This window comes from Thamnophis sirtalis, unplaced genomic scaffold (assembly GCF_051295495.1).
Source record: "Thamnophis sirtalis isolate CommonGarterSnake01/CBP01778 unplaced genomic scaffold, rThaSir2_p1.2 scaffold_11, whole genome shotgun sequence".
NCBI classification, from domain to species: Eukaryota; Metazoa; Chordata; class Lepidosauria; order Squamata; family Natricidae; genus Thamnophis; species Thamnophis sirtalis.
Window position 1 is genome coordinate 56,392,884 of NW_028261391.1, and position 19,068 is coordinate 56,411,951.

Below are 19,068 nucleotides of genomic sequence, written 5' to 3' on the forward strand. Positions count from 1 at the left end.
TGGAATCATTTACTTACAAAACTTAATTCTGCTTTCATGATCGAAAAAAGAGTGCTTGATTAGTGGCAATACTGAAACTTAAGGTGAAAGTGCCACCTGCTGACAAAAGAGAAAAACTACAGCCTTGGAAGACCTGCATGAAGAATTGTGAAAATATCGATTGGATTATTTTTTTAACCATCCTATGAGTACTGGAGATCCAGATAAGGATCCTTGAATGATACATTAGAAGATTGAACTTGTAAAGGGGATGAAAAGAGACTTCGTATAAATTTTGCATTTTTTAAAATGGAACTGACTACTGGATACAAAGAAGTGGGACTAGTGCACTTCTTGAAGGGCAACTTAAGAACTAGATAGTTCTTGGACTATTGGACAAAATTTGAATTTTTAAAAAATAAAACAAGATACCTTATAAGGCAGAAATAGGTGGAATATTGAAGGAGATAGCATTACTCAAAAGACACCATGGAGAAAGGATTTAAGGAGATTATGGAAAAAATGGAAAAAACCATACAAGGGATGATGAGTAAAGAACAATGACATGCGGTGAGTTTTATGGCTGGTGAGGCAGCAATTTTTTTAGACTTGTGGACTTCAACTCCCAGAATTCCACAACCAGGCATGCTCAGTTCAGATTTAAAGCGACAGCATTTGTTTTTCTCCTTTGCTAAATAAGTTTCCTTTTTTCTTCTCCCTTCCCCTCCTTCCTCCTTCTCTCCCTCCCTCCCCCCTCTCTCTCAAACACACACACACACACACACAAAGTTGCACCAGTATTCAGAAAATTTAGGTTTTCCTCAGCCCATGTTAGCAATACCACTAGCAGCATTTTGGCTGGCAGGTGTAAGTAGAAGTGGAAATTCATTCTACTGAAAACATTGTTTTTGCTTATGATTGGATAATTAAAATTTCAGAAGACCCAAAGGCATAGTATTAGAGTGTTACATAGTGCATAAACTAAAGAACTGTCTCAGTATGCTCCTCCCTCCCTCCCTCTCTCTCTCACACACACACACAAACACACACACACACAAACACACACACACACAAAGTTGCACCAGGAGGATGAAGTTTGAATTCCTCCCTCTCACCCACATGTACCTTTTCCAGCTGTTTCAGAGAGGATTTCAAGTCTGCTCTTGCCTGCCATCATGAAAAGAAAAAAAAATGTAAAAGGAAAAAGGCAAGAGCTGAGGTTAGGCTGAGCTAGTTGCTGCCAGAGTCACCGTGTGGATGACTCTGCTTAACTGTTTTAAAAAGTCTCTAAAAAACCGCCCTCTACAGGAGGCAGGAGAACGACCTGCCTCATCTACGTCAGGAATTTTTCAGCTTTTAACCCTTGCTTAACTCTGCTCGAGTGATCATAAAGTCAGACTAGATGAGGCACCTCATTCTCCTGCCGCCTCCTGTAGGGGGCGCTTTTTAGAGGCTTTTTTAAACAGTTAAGCGGAGTCATCCATGGTGACTCGGGAAGCAACTAGCTCAGCCTGATCTCAGCTCTTGCCTTTTCCTTTTGCATTTTTTTTTCATGATGACAGTGGTGAGGCTCTGCCTCCCCCGCCTCCCCTGATTGCACATCCCTGGTAAAGAACAAGATGGCCAGGAAAGGGAGGAGTCAGCAGAAGAAACGAAAAAGAGGAGACAACAATGGAAATAACAGTGATTGATGGATTAAACCAGGGGGAAATGTATTAAGAGAGTTGAAAGATATGTTTGAAAGGGAGACTGGAACGTGCGTAGAAAATTTGGGAACTAGTCAGTAGAAGAGGGTAGAGGTGGGAGAAATACTTAGATTGAATAGCCAAAAAACAGATTTTGACAGAGGAATTTGGGAGGCAAGTTTTTAAAAAGTACAGATATTAAAATATTGAAGCAGGCAAGAGACAATGGATAGATAATTTTTCCTTTTTGTTGTTGTTCTGACTCGTTTTTCCTTTTCTCTCTCTTCTTTTTTTAGGTGGGTGACAGTAGAAATTGGGATAGAAAGAAAAAGCTTCTAATAAAGGATAACAGGACTAAAGCTAGAATAAGTGATAGAAATAGGGGGAATATTGGTGTATACATTTTTATATAATAAAATGAAAGTAACAAGATAAAACATGGAATAATTGAATAATGATAGATTGCAATCAAATATAAAGGTGTATTATTATTAGACAAACAAGTTGATTGAATGTAACAATTATGATTAACTTTATAAGTTTAAAACTTCTTAACTGCTTCAGTTTTATTAATATAGAGATAAATGTGACCAATCATATTACTATGCATTAAATTTATATTTTTGTAACATAGATACTTCTCAACTTAACCATTTAGTGACTGTTTGAAAATAACATACTGAAAAAGAATAAATTATGACTTTTTTCATGCCTAACGACTGTTGTAGCATCCCCATGGTCACATGATTGAAATTTGGATGCTTGGCAATTGGTTCATATTTATAATGCTTGTATTGTCAAGTGATTTCCTTTTGTTACCTTCTCACAAGAAAAGTTGATGGGGAAGCCAGATTCATTTAACAACTATGTTACTAACTTAACAACTGCAGTGATTCAATTAACTGACAAGAAAGGTCATAAATGGGTCAAATTCACATAACAATTGTTTTCCTTAGGAACATAAATTTTCGGCTCAAATAAGTACAGGACTAACTGTACTTATTTAAAAAATAATAATTTCAGAGAATCGGAAACTTTTAAGTATATCTAGAAGCATATTCATTTTGCCAATTTGTGTAATAATTGTTTACTAGTAGGGAAAATATATGTGTTTTTGGAATAAAATCAAATTGATCTATGTGAGTAATTTTATTTCCAGACATTTTAGGTTGTTAGCTAATAATTTCTTGTAGGTTTGAAAAACTATATTAAGAAGTGAAATGATCGTCTAAGTCTCTATTCCTGAAAATGTTTACCTAGTTTAAAGATTACAGCTAGTTTCCAAGACTCTGGTAAGGGGTCTCTCCAATGCAAGTATTGTATAAAAGTAAAAATCCAGGTATTAAGAAATATTTAAATGTATTATTAAATTGTTCTATGCATCAGAACCTGGAGATTTGCCATTTTTAATAACAGTGATTCTGGGTGGCTTAAATGTTTATTTTAAATGACCAAATTTTAAAATAATTAAAAATAATGATTTAAAAAACTATTATTTAATAATTATAAATTAAAAAAATTAAAACAATAATTTAATAATATAATGGTTGAAAAAAACATTCAAATTCTCTTATAGCTTTGGTTTTTCTGTAACTGTTTGACTGTTGCTATCGTTAATTGCAATATGCTTTTTTCCCTTTAGGATTCCCTCCTCTCTCTCCCTCCCCCCGGGTTTATTTAGCAGCATTCTAGGAATTCATGACATGTTCATAGCATTTTGCTTAATAAAAAAATAATTGAGTCATTGTTTTGTAGCTGTTTATAAGAACTAGCTGAGCTGTACTATTTTTTCATCAGAATTACTCCCCCTAAAAGGGTTTTTAGATTGAGAAGTACAATCTGTATAGTTGTACTTTCTCTGAAATATATTTATTCAAGATTGGAACAGTGAAGTACCATGCATATTTGAGGCAATCTTTTTTCAAGTGGAATCTATCTACCTTGCAGGCTAGTGAGAATAAAAAAATAAACATTTCATGTATTTCTGTGCAAAAATTTTAGCCTCTGAGATGTATTTAGCTCAAAACTGCTTTTTCCAACTTGAAACAGTCTCTTCCAAGTTAAGAATACCTTTTTAAAAATTTACCAGAAATATTCCAGTAAGAACTCTGTCAGACTACTATCAGATTGAACCTTTTGAATTTGAAATATTTTGCACACTCTGATTAATATTTAAACTCCTTGGTTCAGTTGTTCTGGGACCACCATATATGGCAGTTCTTTTTTGTTCCTTGCTGTTCCAGTCAAAAATTGTGTGTGTTTAGGAGAGCATTGGGGTTCACATTTCCAGTCATGTTGGCCTTCACTCCTGTCCCTGCTTAAATTAAATGATTAATATTATTCTTAGAGATTCTGTTTTGGACATATTGCTGAATTCTGGTTTAAGCAAGTCCAGATTTAGATGCTAAAGCAGCATATGAAACAACAGTATTTCTTGATCAGCTAAAAGTTATACTGCCACAGCATAATAAATTTTAAATGAAATAAACTTGCAATTGAACTGAACATTGTGCTAATGACTGAAATTATTCTTTTTAGTACAAATAAAGCTGAATATCATAGAGAATCATTGGATGAAAGCAATAAAAAGGTATAGTGAGAGGAATTTTCTTCTGTGGTTGAGAAACTTCATTACACTATTTTGATGATGCCTGCAAATTAGTCCTTTCTCTTTGTAACACTTTTCTCATTTAAAATTATGCATTTAAAAAGGGCTGATTCAAGCCATCTAGTCTACCATGTCCTGGCACAACCAAGAATCAACATAATATCCTTGATAAATAGTTTTCAGACATCTATTTCAGGACAATCAGTAAAGAGAGCCTACCACTTTACTGAAAAAATTGCTCTTCTCTTACCGTTAGATCGTTTTTTCAGGTGGAATTTTTCTTCCTAGAACTTACATTATTCCATGAGAAAGCCAAACCTTCAGAGTAATACCATTTAAGGCACTGGAAAGAACTATAATTTTGCCAGTTTCCTGATTTAAAAAGTACATGTCTCTTAATATAGTATAACAAATACATTTGCCTTTTTTGCAACAGTAAGTAGCACTGCTGAGTGATTTATTTCACTTTCACCTACTATTTTAGTGGAGCCAGATGGCTCTGCAGTTCCAGTTCCAGAACTTGTCAGATGGAGAGCTGAACCTGGGTTTAAGACATGAGCATTCAATGGGATAAGCTGCCATTACTTGGCTCAGCTCCTACCCACCTACCAATTTGAAAGCATGCAAGTGCGAGTAGATTAATAGGTACCACTTCAGTGGGAAGGTACCAACGTTCTGTGTGCCTTTGTCATATAGTCATGCTGGCCACATGACCATGGAAATTGTCTGGTTCCTTGCACCAAGAAACTTGAGATGAGCACCGTGCCCTGGAGTCAGACATGACTGAGCAGAAAACCTTTACCTTTTCTATTTCAATATCTTTTTTGCCAGTACATGTAGTCCTTAACATATTCATTCAATTACTATTCAAAGTTACAGCAATGCTGATCTAAGGGACATAAGCCCAGAAGGAAGGGATAAGAATTATTTACTTTGTAAATGTTCTTTTATACTCAAAATTATAATTCCTCTTATAAATTCATCAATGGTTTATGTTCCTTAGATGAGTCAATCTTTTTGAGTTATTTTAAATAGAAAATGGGATGATTATTAATCAAATGTAAACCTTTGCTTCTAACAGGAAAATATATTACCAGCAAATACTAAAAATGTAGCACAAGGGAAGAAAATAATGCTATCTGATCTGAATAATTTAGGACTTAAGAAAAATATGACAATCAAAGTAAGTTCTGATTTTAAATTTCAACGTATTTTGTATAATAAGGTTCTTATAGCTACAAAGATCTAGCTAAATTAATACAAATAGTCCCAACTTAACAACTTTTTACTGTTGTTAACATTCAGTGATAGTGCTAAACAAATGGTAGTTACAATCATCCTTGAAGTTATGGAAGTTTCAATGTCCCTGTGGTCACTTGATCAACATTCGAGTGCTTGCCAATCAGCCTACGTTTCAGTGCACATTTCAACTTCTCTCGCCTGCCTATCTATCACTCCCCCCTCCCCCAGGCCTCCCAATTTCTACCCTTTGGAACACCCTAACTCTGTCACTGCTGCCTGCTCTCCCTTCCTCTAGTGACCTTTGTTGTATTCTGCCTTCTGCTGCTGGTCCAAGATTGCAAGGCTTCGCATAGTCCTGGCTGCCTTTGCCTGGGACCACCATCACATTTTCTGCACTGACTGCATCCCACTGCCTCTTCTTTGGCCAGGCCTGGCAAGTTCCTCTTTGGCCGACAAAGCTTTGCTGTACTCTCTGAGCACATCTTTGGGCCACACCCTCACCCAGTGCTTGGATCCCAGGTCAGCAGAGAATGGAAGGTAACAGTGAAAGTCATGTGGCAGGGAGAAAATGGCAGAGCAGGCTGCCCAAAGGATGGAGATGGTGAAGATAGACTGGTGGGAGGAATTGAAGTGGAGGCAAGGGCAATGCAGTCTCATACCAAAGGGACACCACCACACCTGGCTGGATAATGATTCTGTAAAATTTTAATTTCATTTTGATAAGAATCCTTTAAATTTTTATGCTTTGAGTAACTTTGTTCATGTATTCAGTTGTGATAAATATGTACTTGAGTGAGTAAATCTAATGTTAAAGACAAGCTTTCAAAAATCGTTTCTTTTCTAGGGTACAATAACAGATTTTAATAATCCTAGTGAATTCTACATACAAGTCAATTCTCCTGAAGTTCAAAGTAATATTAGAAAACTAACAGTGAAACTGAAAAATTACAAGGGAATTAATCAAGAATATACTCCTGTCAAAGGAGAAGTTGGTGTTGCAAAATATACTCTGGATCAGGTAAATTAACTTTAGAGTAGACATACTGACCATTTAGTGTTTTGCAGACTATTGTGGATGTCAGGGCTTCCAATTGGGGGTACAACAAGTTTCAGAAGAGAGGGCCACTGTATGTGTTTTCCTGGAATTTTGCAACGTTATGGAAGGCAGGAAGAGAAATTATTTAAGTAGATACTAAATGTGTTTACATGCACGGCATTCAAAAAATATCTTTTTGACTGAACAATTGTAGATGCTATCCTGAAGTATAGATTACCAGCAATATAGCATTTCTTTTTATATCAGGTCAATAGATTCATATTTATTTTTTGACTAAGCATAATTGTGGTGTTTAATGGTTAATAACTTTTTATTTAGCCAAAGCAAGAACTGCCATATAAAATTGCAGCGCAAAGTTCTGGTTTCTTTTTTACAGTAAAATAAAAATTGATACTGATAAAATTAAGAGAGATAATTCTAATCTTGTTTCTATTGTTTAAAATAGGTGTCACCTGAAATATTTCATATTAAGTGTATAAGTAATATTGAAGTTAATATAATCCTATACGGCCTATTGAAAGGATGGGTCTGTATGTTAGGAAGAACAGATGATTTGATTTGCTTCCATTAACTAAATAATTTAAATATATAAAATTATACTGAGAAGTAGTGTTTGAATTGAAGACAACTAGTAAAGAAGATCATAGTAAAAAAAACTGCAGCTAAGTAATTTGTTCACATTCAGACTTGGTGCAGGGTACTCATAAAAGAGATAGATATCATTACAAAGAGCACTCAAGTACTGTATATTGACTATGGAAAAAGAGAAAATATACTACTACACAAAATTAAAGGATTGCCTGAAGATATTTCACAGATCCCACCCTGCGTAAGTATAAATTTAAATATCTAAGAAACTATGGAAAATGTACCAAATCTGAGAATATGTTAGTATCCAAATTTTGTTTTCAAGAGAATATAATGTAACAAAATATTCTGAATTTTTTTTAAGTATGGATCAAAGGTTTAGCTATTTTTAGTTTGTGCTGTACTTATGACATGACAGATTTTTGATGCAATAAATTTTATCCTGATTCTTGCTCAAGAATCTTTAAATGTTGGTTTCCTTTTTGGTAATCTGAATGCAGAATGTGATTAAGCAGATGCATTGAACAGTGGAATAGCTGCACACAGATATTTTTAAAAGAAGAGTTTTTAAAAATACAGTAATTATCATTATTTTTCCTCCAAGATTTTCACTATTCAAGAACTTATGTATATTCTAATAGTGTGCTGTTTTAAGTTCTTTTTAAAGTTCTTTTTAAAGTAGGATAACCAATTTTCTAACCTACATTTTTTTAGGCCATTAAGTGTCGCGTTGCTAATGTTCTTGATGCAAAACAGTGGAATGAAAGCTACAAGAATATTATTGCTCCAATTCTTATAGGAAAATATTGTTCATTAATTATCACTGATGTTTCGATGGAAGATATGCCCTGTTTTACAGTAGATGCTGTCTTGTCAGATTATGGTAAGTTTAGATAACAGTAATTCATATTTTTGTTATAACAATTGTTTATTAAACAAGGATTCCTACAATGAAGTTTAATGAACAAACTTGAATTTTACAAAATCTACATTTATTCCTGTTACTATGTCAGAAAACATGTAGAAAGAGAAAAAAGTATCATTGAATACTTTGCATAAAAACTTTTTTTGCTGTGCTTTAATTTTTCCACAAGATTACCCATGACATTATAAATAAGCAATTTTTTCCACTTAAAAATATTTTGCAATCATTCACATCAGTCAAGTATATTTATATTTTATTCCAAAAAAAATTCTTAAATTGCAATTCTAGTCTTTAAAATTATTTAAAAGCAATTATTTAGAAGAGGTCTACACAATTTGTAGATAAATTAAAAATAATCATAAAAAACGATCTCACATGCTGATCAGCTGTTTAGTTAGTGGAGCAATAAGCATTGGAGCTGGTAGTGGCAGTGAAGCTTGGAAGCATTCAGTAGCATGTATTTTTGCTGCTTGGGAGTACCACATGTGACCTGTGGTCCATGGTTTAGAACAGTGATGGGCAACCTTTTTGGCGTGGTGTGTCAAAAATCGGCAAAAAATCGAGCATAACTCGCGTTGTGTGTCACTTCGACAAAAACATAATTTTGTGCAATTTATAGTTTAAACTACAAAAATATATAATTGCAATATAATTGTATTTAATAAACCAAAAACAAATTATTTAACATAGCTGCTTAGTAACTTCTTTGTTCATCAGTCGATTTCGTATGTTGCCCTTGATATTATTATCAGTATCACTTACCAACGGTCCTGCTTAGCAACCAAAACGTTGGCTCAGAAACTCTGGCATTGAAGCGTGCAAGTCTTAAAGCTGTCAAGTTACAAGAACCTTGCACCCCTAACCCTTTAGGAAAAAAACCCCAGGGGTCTTCAAACCTGACAGCTTTAAGCCTTGTGGACTTCAACTCTTCAACTAAAAGAGAGACTGATAAATATTAAAAAAAATAAAACCAAAAAGCAGCTACTGCAGTGGCTTAGAATTTTACTCAATTACTGTTGAGCCCATGGAAAGTTCTGCAGCCCCAGGAGCAAAGGAAGGGGGACGGAGAGAGAGAGATTGGCTGTTTGGGGTGCTTGAAACCACCTGGCCCTCCTCAAAGGAAACCCTCATTTGCAGGATGAGCCTCGACTGGCTCTGTCCAGCGGGGTTACCCCAAGCGCCATTGGGCAGCGACGGATGCTTATCCTTTTTCCTTCGGCTGCTTCAGCTGGGACTTCAGACACCCCAAGGGAGGGACTTTATCGGGCCTCCCCCTCCCCACCCTTTGAATGAAGGTGTGATAGGGCTCCTCCATCCCTGCTCTTTAACCCAGCCAGAATTACAGGAGGGCTGCCCCCGTTCTGCTTTCCGGGGTGGATCTTAGCCGAGGGACACCAAGACCCCAGAATGGGTGGGGGGTGGGGGAAGAGCTTCTTGACGGAGGCCACGATCGACTTTTGGAAGTTGTGTTTTCGTAAAATAAGATTAACCTTTGGATGTGTTTGTTCCGCTCGGCCAGCGGCGTTTTCTCCCACTTAATCCCGGCGGATCCTGATATCTGAGCTGGAAAACTGCAACCCCCCGGAAATGATGACGCCCCGCTGAGTAGCTGGGACTTGCAGAAAAAGGCTGCAGAGAGAGAAGCGTTCGATCCGTAATCCGTCTGTGGGGGGCGCTGGGGACAGGCCGGGCCCCTTCTTCCCACCTCTATCCCCCCCCCACTCTTGAGGGACAAGCCCTTTCCCCTGTCCCAACGGTGGAATTTGAGGCTACCTCTGCTTTCCCTCTCCCTCCCTCAGTTGTGCGGCAGCGGCAGCGGCAGCTCTCAGCCTGGGCGGCAGCGTCACACAGGCTGTGGAAGGAGGGGGAGGAGGAGGGAACCAAAGAGAGCTTTTACCGAGTCTGCGCCCCACAGCCAGGACCGTCCTGGCGCCTCAAGCCGCGTTTCTTCCTGCAAAGCCCTTCTGGCGTCAAGCGGAACTCTCGGGTTGCCCGAAGGGCTTTGCAGGAAGAAACGCGGCTTGAGGCGCAAGGACGATCCTGGCTGTGGGGCGCAGACCCGGTAAAAGCCTCTCTTTGGTTGGTTCCCTCCTCCTCCTCCTCCTCCTTCCACAGCCTGTGTGACGCTGCCGCCCAGGCTGAGAGCTGCCGCTGAAACAAGTTTGGGGAGCATGTGCGTGTCACCCGAAATGGCTACGCGTGTCAGCACTGACACGCGTGTCATAGGTTCGCCATCACTGGTTTAGAAGCTCACATGAATGCTGTCTATTGCATTAGGTCAATTTTTCATACTTTTATATAAACCTGAAAAAATATGGTGTTTTAAATAATAATTTATTTAAGTTAATGTGACTCTATAGTAGACTTCTCCCTCTCCCCACCAAAACCTGAAAAAAGTTAGGCTTACAGTTAATATAAAAAATACATTGTTTTTTATGTAACTTCAAATCACTTCTTTCAAATTGTTTTTTTGATGAAAATCCAAATAACTTCTTTCAAATTGTTTTTTTTTAATGTGCATTACTGTAGTATTCCAGCGTACATACCATGTCAATCTGTAGATTGTTTAATTTGTAATGCAACATTTATCCTAAAAATTAATCTGTAGTTGGTCAAATATTACAAAGGTAGCAATGTCTGCCAAACAACTATAAAGAAAGCAAAATTATTAAAAAGAATTATTTGATGTTACAGTTCCAAATTGATATTACTTGGAAGTAAATTTTAAACTAGGCAGAATTAATTCTACATGCACTTTGATTTACTGTATTCATTTCTTTATAATCTTTCAATGTTTTCATGAATCAAGTTACTGATTTTCAGACTGATAGATTTAATTTGTACATCTTAATATACTTCCTATGAAGAAAATATCATTTAAATCGTTGAGACTGCCACAGAATAAAATAACATTTATACTTTCCATACTTTTTTTAGTTTGCCTTCTCACCGACTTAGATTTGTTTCAATATTTCCTTTCTATTCTTATTTGGAATATCAAAAATCTGAATTTTTAAAAAACATCCACAGATAAAAATTTAGGTAAAATTTCCCCAAATAAGTAATTAAAATGTAATTTTTCCATTAGACCAGTGGTGGGTTTCAATTTATTTTACTACTGGTTTGTGCATGTGCGCATTCTTCTATACATTAGACATTAAAAAAAAATAAGACCAAAACTAGTAAAAACAAAGTCCTTAAAGTAAAATCAGATATAAATGTAAATCAGATCAAACTGTCGCGGATTATCCCGGTTCTGACTTCCTTATGGCAAATGTGAAATCGTAATTTAGAGTTCCAAAATAAACAGTAAGAAAATGAAAAAAAGGTAATATTAAAATCCAGCAGAGTGTTATAGAATGAATCCACATTCAAGTATAGATCAAATAGTCGATTAAGTCGATTAAAGTATAGATCAAATCGATTAAAGTATAGATCAAATAGTAAGAAAAACTTTAAAAGGTATAAACAAAAAGCTAAGAAAAAGATGGAAAACCTAAACTTCTGATAGCTCCTACCAAGAAGCCACCATCAAGACCCCTCTTTTCTGAAGGTTTTGCAATCATCTGAGGGCCATCTCGGGTTGTTCCTTGTTGCTCCTGTTCAAATCTGGGGCACAAGCTGCCAAATAGCCAGCTTTGTCAACATAATTGGTTGTTTGCTGGTGGGAGATCCCCTGTTGCTCAGTATGCTGCCTTGGGGGAAGACTTGGCCAACATATAGTCCTAAAGGTGCTTTTTTCAAAAGGCAGCTGGACTTTCTTGGTTTTTTTTCTTTGAAAACATTTTGCTTCTTATCTAAGAAGCTTCTTTATTTAGAACAGAAGATGGGAAACAAAACATTTCCCCAATATATTGCATTTCTACTGTACTATGAAAAAAATATAAATGTTTTTTGATCCTTTGGAAGATGGTTCAAAATTTGTGTTGAAAAAAAATGGTTTAGAATAGTTAATACTGATTAATTCATACATCTTTAGCTAACTCTGAAATAGATTTATGTTTTTGATGTATTTGTTTTATTTTCTTAGGCATATACAAATGTTTGTTTCATAAAGATATAAGCAGAGTTTTCATCTGCAATATTTTTTCATTGCTAATAAATTGGATAAGATATGATTTTTCAAGAAGTCAGAATTGTGGCTTTGAAAACATTTTGCAAATATCTTTGTATAAACTAGAGGTGATATATATGTAGTATATGTATTAATAGGTAAACACTTGCATGAAATTATTTTGGAAAATATGCATGACCGGAATGCAAAGGAGAAGGATATTAAGAAGGGAACTTCAGTTATAGGTAAGTTCATCAGGTGTTTTTTTCCTTATATGAAATCAGGCAAAGTTTAAGTCAAGAAATATGCACTACTATAGAACATTTGAAGATCTAGGAAGGAAGCACAACATTTTGGGGTTCTCATCCATCCATCTAATCCAGTGGTGGGTTGCTGCTGGTCCGTGCCGGTTCTCGCGAACCAGTTGGTCACTGGACCTGGAAGTAAGCCTGCCCCACCCCCAGCCCTGTATACCCAGCCGGACGGTATTTTGTCCCTTCTGTTCCCCATGCTCAGAAAAGCAACTTCGGAAAGGTCCTTTGCTAGCAGGCAGGTTCTAGGATGCCTGCCGCCACCAAAGGTCCTTCCCGGAGTTGCTTTTCTGAGCAACGGGGAGACAGAAGGGACAAAACACCGTCGGTTTTCCCCGTGCTCAGAAAAGCAACTTCAGGAAGGTCCTTTGGTGGCGGCAGGCATCCTAGAACCTGCCTGCTAGCAAAGGACCTTCCCGGAGTTGCTTTTCTGAGCACGGGGAAAATGGACGGTGTTTTGTCCCTTCTGTCTCCCCGTTGCTCAGAAAAGCAATTTTGGGAAGGTCCTTCGCTAGCAGGCAGGTTCTAGGACGCCTGCCGTCACCAAAGGACCTTCCTGGAGTTGCTTTTCTGAGCAACGGGGAGACAAGGGACAAAATACCTTACATTTTCCCCGTACTCAGAAAAGCAACTTCGGGAAGGTTCTTTGGTGGCGGCAGGGTCCTAGAACCTGCCTGCTAGCAAAGGACTTACCCGGGCTTCCTTGCAAACTACCGCCCATCGCCCCGTGCTCAGAAAGTAAGTCCGGGCCCAACCTCATAAAGTGGCGAGGAAAGATCCGCGTTTAAAGATAGGAACCTTAACTGCCACCAAGGCCTGCCGTTCGAAGAAGCGGGCGGAGGAAGCAATCGCTCCTTGTTCCAGGTCAGTTTGGCTGCAGTCAGTGCTACTGTTTCCCGCCCGTTAGGCTTTCACCAGGCTCCTTTTTGGCGATAAATCCGCCCCCCTTTCTCTTTTCGAGGCTGCGGAGTTGACTGGTTTCCATGGGGCTAGTGCGGAGGGGGAAGCGGCTTGGGAGGATTTGCCCCACAGGGTTTGGCGGAAAATGTCACGGAACGAAGGTTTTGCAAAACAGGGAGTTTCCCCTTAAGGCTCCACGTATATATCTGGATGGGTTCGCCGGTTCGCTCCTTGCCTTGATCGGGGCCTGTATTGTACAGGCAGTGGGCGAAAGGAGGGATGTGGGGGGAGGGATACTGGACAGGAAAGTCCATTGGAGTTGGCTGGCTAATAAATTCAAATAGGTAAATAATTAAAAAAGAAACTTTGGGGGCTACAGGACTTGGGATCCTGGGGTCAATCCACAGATTGCAAATCGTGTTTCAGGTACCCCAAATTGGGGTTTATATAACTCAACCGGAATCCAATCAACCCTATTGTGGTTTAGTGGGACACATTAAAATCAGGACTAATGCTAAGATTGTTCAGCTCTTGCGTGACTCATGCTCCTGCAAGAGATCGGCATCGTTTAAAATTCAGAATGTTAAAAGAGTCTTTATCAGAAGGAATCTATATGTACTTGCAAGTAAAATGAAAGCCAGATTATATGCAAAGACAACATCCCCACCAAAGTTTTTTTTAAAAATAATAGTCACATGGCCAGCAAGCCACTCCCACCCAGTCACATGGCAGGCAAGCCACTCCCACAAATGAGGCCACACCCACAGCGTAGGTTCCAAAAAAAATTGAAACCCACCACTGATCTAATCTATAAAAGAGGACTGGAAAAGAAAAGAAAATTGCAAATGAATGAACAGCTTTGGGAGATGAACTAGGTTTTGAATTTTTGAGACAATGGATGATCGATCTGGTCTATTTTGTAGGACTGACAGTAATTTATTAGAATCAATGGCGTAAAAGTCCTTCCATAAGACAGCACTTTTTGCTATTGGCAGAGACAATATAGCCCTGTAAAACATTTGGGTTTTGTGAATAGTACACCTTTCCTTATCACTGTTGCAACCAATCTTCTGTAGTCCATGGTTAGAGGGAATATTTTCCCTTTCACTAATGAATTTCATGTACCTTTGTAAACTTTGGTTTGATTGTATTGGCATTCATAGATTGAATATTATAATAGGTAGCAGGTACTTATTTTAATAGTGGTTAGTTAGAAAGGTGAGGGATCTTTCTACACAGATTCTTAAATATATAACTAGACCTTGCAAATCAGACTTTAAGTATTATTTTCCCCTTAGATCATACTGTGGAAAAAAAATCAGTTCTAGAAAATAAAGTGGAATGGAAAGAACTGGATCATACTGATTGCTTAACTCCAAAGATTGTCTCAGTATCTACAGGACATACATTTTTTGGCATGGTTGCCCACGTACAAAACCCAGGAATTTTTTTTTGTCAACAGACAGTAAATGGCTGTAAGTCCTTCTTTTGTGTTGAGATATAAATACTTGTGCACCTGTATATTTTCTGCATTTAATAAATTATTGAGATAAGATGTAGATATTTCTGTGTGATAAATGAGAATGGGAAGAGAACAGCATTAAAATGTAAACTTCAGGCTGATACAGCATTAAAATGTAAAATGCAGTCTGAAAATTGTTTTACAATTTATCATGAGCTATATAAATAATTGATTTCAGGTCCAATTGAAAGTCTTAGTAGGCTAAAACAGGCAATGTTACTAAAACTATGTATTTTTTAAACATCTTTTGCTCTTTTTTATATAGCAATTTTCATGTAAGTATATGTGTTATTAGGCAAACTTTCTCAACTTCAAGTATCCCTACGTGAATATTGTGAAAATACCTCGATCACCCCAGATTTTTGCCCAGCGGTAGGAGATGTGTGTTGTGCTCAGTTTACAGGTATGGAGGAGGAAGAGACTGCTTGAATATTTTTTATTATTATCACCGGTATCATTATTATATCATTTCTATTTGTACTAGTATTATGTGTCTATTTAAAGAATAGGTCATCAAACCTCTAAAATACTTGGAATCTAATGTTCAGCATAGAAAAGAAACAGCGAGAATAATGGCTAGCAGCTAATATGTATTTATTAAGGCTTTATAATGCAATTGAACATAAACCTGCTTGACTTTTATATTAATGATACAAAAGTAAACAAAAGCTGGACTGTTAGCTTTCTTAGCCTGCATTTATTATAGTAAGTTAAAACAAATTAAAACTATCGGTAAAAAATTAGGATGTTAATGCACTATTAAATAATGAAACATTTAGCTCTCTTTGAAGAAATCTGTACCGTCATTAGAAGTATTATATGACCACAAATAAATACATTCTCTTTTGGGTGCTGTTTTCTAAAACCGAGTTTGGTAAGTAATTTTTTAAATTCCAGCTTCAGGTTTACCATTAGCATTGAGATGGAACTATTAGAAGGGAAACAAAAATAGTATAAGACTGTTACTGAAACTTCAGCTACTATAAAATGTAAAGCTTTTTTGGTTCAGCAGCTTTTGGCAAATCCTCTTTCTCTATTCCCTTCTATTTCATATACCATATATTATTCTTTTGCAGCACAAATATTTTCATTTTAAAATAAGCAATAAAAGTTTGCTGGCCTTCTGATAGGCTCAGTGTACCTTGGTTTTTTAAGAGGATAAATTAGAACTGTCTCTTGTTATTGCCTCTATTTGTGTATAGGGCACATTATAATTTTGTATTTTTATTTTTTACATCAAACTTTATATTGTATTTTAACATTGTAGTTTTCTTTGTTGTATCACGACTGATACACTTTTAAAGAAGAAATTGTTAAGATTAAATATGACTGACTTCCACATTTTTTTTCTTCAGAAGATAACCAGTGGTATCGTGCAACAGTAATATCCTTTATTTCAGAGAAAATGGCTTTAGTGGGATACATAGATTATGGAAACGTTGAAATGCTACAGTTAAATAGACTTCGACCAATTGTTCAGAAATTAATGGAATTACCAATGCAGGCTATGAATTGTACCCTAGCAGGTAGGAAACAAATAATTATAATTCAGTATTGATGGAACAATGACTTATTGTAAAGAAATCCTTAAGGCAGGGGGTCCCAATCGGGTGTTCTCATGCCCCCTGGGAGGGTGAGACGATATTCCAAGGGGTGCAAAAACTTGTGCTTAGAAGTTTCAAAATCATACTTTATATGCATATAATTATTTACTTTTGTAAGGGCTCTGGGAATATATCAGAAGTGTTCTAGGGGTGATGGTATAGAAAAGGATGGGAACCTCTGCCTTAAGGCTTCATTTTTTAATTGTGCCTCTGTAATACATGGTATATACCAATTGTATTGATATGTATATCATTCTTCCAAGAAAGTCTTTATTTTTGAATACACTTAGCAAAAATGTATATATTGATTTTGAACACGATAGTAGGACTGTCTTAATTAGAACAACTTAGTCCTGTTATTTCTCTGTAAATTCTCAGAAATATTTTTATACTAATCTGTGAGTACCCCAGGAAATATCGCATGAGCTGAGTGATGCTTTGACCAGTGGGAGAACACAAGGAACCTCCCCAAAGATTGCATTATTTTTGGCAATTGAGTGTCCCCGGGCAACAGTGTTGTCATTGGCAAATCCTTTCAATCCAAAAGCACCCTTCGGTTGGTTTTGTAGGTGCTTCTTACATGAATAACGACAGACAGTATCTCTTCTTTAACCTCTATAGTTCATATAAAAGATGTTTCTGTTATATTTGAAAAAACTAAGCAATTAAAGATGGACAAATGCAGAGTCCAGGTAAGACAAAAGCGTACTGGTTCAGCTCACTGAATATGGCACCAATGCCATGTGTGAAGATAGTTTGTATTATGGAGATAGCTGTAATGCACATGTGTTGAAACCAGCTGCTTCAAGTAAATAAATAGTTTCCAGTGTTCCCTTTAGTGGGGAAGTACCTTTTACACTCCCTGCTAAATTAAACAGGTGTGTAATACAAGGATCAAAACCAATCTGGTTAAAAAAAATCTGCATCCTTTAATGACATATTGAATCCTCTTTTACTCATTTGTTAGCCAAAAAGAGATGTAATACTTCATTGAGATGTAACAAAATGTCTTCAATAGCACTATTTAGGTATGAAAAATAGTTTCGATTTGGATGCATACAAAGAGAACATAGAAACATGATAAAGTGGTAAGCAAGCAAATATCGTAAGGATAATAAAAATCCCTAAAATGTAGTGCAATATTGAATTGTTCTTTAAAAGTAGTGCTTGGGAGATATAGTTCAGCTGCAGAGAAACTAGGTAGTCTGTTTTCATGTATGACATTTTTAAAAATGATCCTTCTATTTTCAGGGGTGAAACCAGTATCTGGGACCTGGTCGGCAGAAGCAACTTTTGCCATGAAGCAACTGGTCCAGAATAAAGTGGTTGCCATAAAAGTCACTGACAAGAAAATGAACACTTTTGTTGTAGAAATTACAGATAAATCTGTGACTCCATCAATTAATATATCTAAATGTCTTTTAGAGTTAGGTTATGCAGTGGAAGAAGCACCTATTGTTTTGAAACAGAATGAAACAATGAAAGAAACAAATGGTAAGTGTATAAGTTATTACTATAATGAGTTCATATTAAAACATTCAAATTATTTTTATAGTATATGGATGATAACTTAAATTTAAGAACAATGGTGATTGAATACAAACTACTAGTGTTAATTCTAACGATTAGGACAAGGATAGGTACTTTTTTAGGGTCAGAAACAAATGTGGATTTTAGAGAACAAGGTATGGTTTTAAAAAGTGGCTGCCATTATAAGTGGGGCCTACAAAAACTATGTTTTTTCTCTGAAGATAAATTAGCTATCCAACATAAAATCTAATTACTTTAAAGTTTATGAAACCCAGCACTATTTCTGCAAAGAAATATTATGTCAGACTGATGATTTATTTTGTGGCATGACATGAATGTTCAAATTATTTTGTAAAATTCAGACAGAAAAAAGACTAGTAAGCACAAAGTGGCATGTTCATGGATCTTTTGGGCAATGCCCACTCCTTACATTATTTAGAATTTTATATATTATTTGTTATATTTTATCCAGTTACCAGTTGACATTAATGTTGAAATTAAAACAGATTCTTTTAAAACTGAATAGAATTGATAGATATTTTAGTAGGTTATATGTGTATTGTTTCTTGTATAGATTAATTTATTTTATTAAGAGGGTTATTAAGACATAGTTGTAGTAGATCTTCATATTCACTTTTCCTTTCCTATAGGTGAAAAGCAGGAGCCTGTTAATTGGTCTTGGGTCACATTAACAGATAAACAGGTGGTAAATGTCATGGTCTCTGTGTTGTACAACCCCAGCAAGTTCTATTGCCAGTTATTAAACGAAGACGGTACATCTCTTTTTCCTCTTTTGCTTTCTAATCCCACTTGGGGCTAGAAATAGGTTTGCTAGCTTCAGGAAAAGGGAATTAACATAATAAACATTCTATTTAAATAAATATATTGTAATTTGGAGCAAAATAATTAAATGTTATATGTATGCTGACACATCAGTAAAGAGAACTTGGGATAAGATGGGAGAACTCAAAACGTCAAGCTAGTGCACAGAACTAGGCAAATTACTAGTATTTGGAAAATAGTGAACATAAATCTATGGAAGAAGTTTCATTAACTAGGAAAA

General features: G+C 36.4%; 1 protein-coding gene across 5 annotated transcripts in view; it reads left to right on the top strand.

Annotated features, from left to right (window-relative positions):
* The window catches only part of TDRD1 (tudor domain containing 1), a 44,168-nt gene that overhangs the window by 13,136 nt on the left and 11,964 nt on the right, over positions 1 to 19,068 (top strand). For 3 of the 5 annotated variants that reach the window (XM_087725855.1, XM_087725856.1, XM_087725852.1), the window contains 11 exons: positions 4,203 to 4,254; positions 5,354 to 5,455; positions 6,359 to 6,532; positions 7,257 to 7,400; positions 7,874 to 8,042; positions 12,297 to 12,383; positions 14,648 to 14,824; positions 15,167 to 15,274; positions 16,227 to 16,397; positions 17,727 to 17,969; positions 18,656 to 18,778. In XM_087725855.1, coding sequence (XP_087581981.1) covers positions 4,203 to 4,254; positions 5,354 to 5,455; positions 6,359 to 6,532; positions 7,257 to 7,400; positions 7,874 to 8,042; positions 12,297 to 12,383; positions 14,648 to 14,824; positions 15,167 to 15,274; positions 16,227 to 16,397; positions 17,727 to 17,969; positions 18,656 to 18,778 — 1,550 coding nt within the window. The remainder of the gene's footprint in view (positions 1 to 4,202; positions 4,255 to 5,353; positions 5,456 to 6,358; positions 6,533 to 7,256; positions 7,401 to 7,873; positions 8,043 to 12,296; positions 12,384 to 14,647; positions 14,825 to 15,166; positions 15,275 to 16,226; positions 16,398 to 17,726; positions 17,970 to 18,655; positions 18,779 to 19,068) is intronic. The other 2 variants (XM_087725853.1, XM_087725854.1) reach the window with 2 other exon arrangements.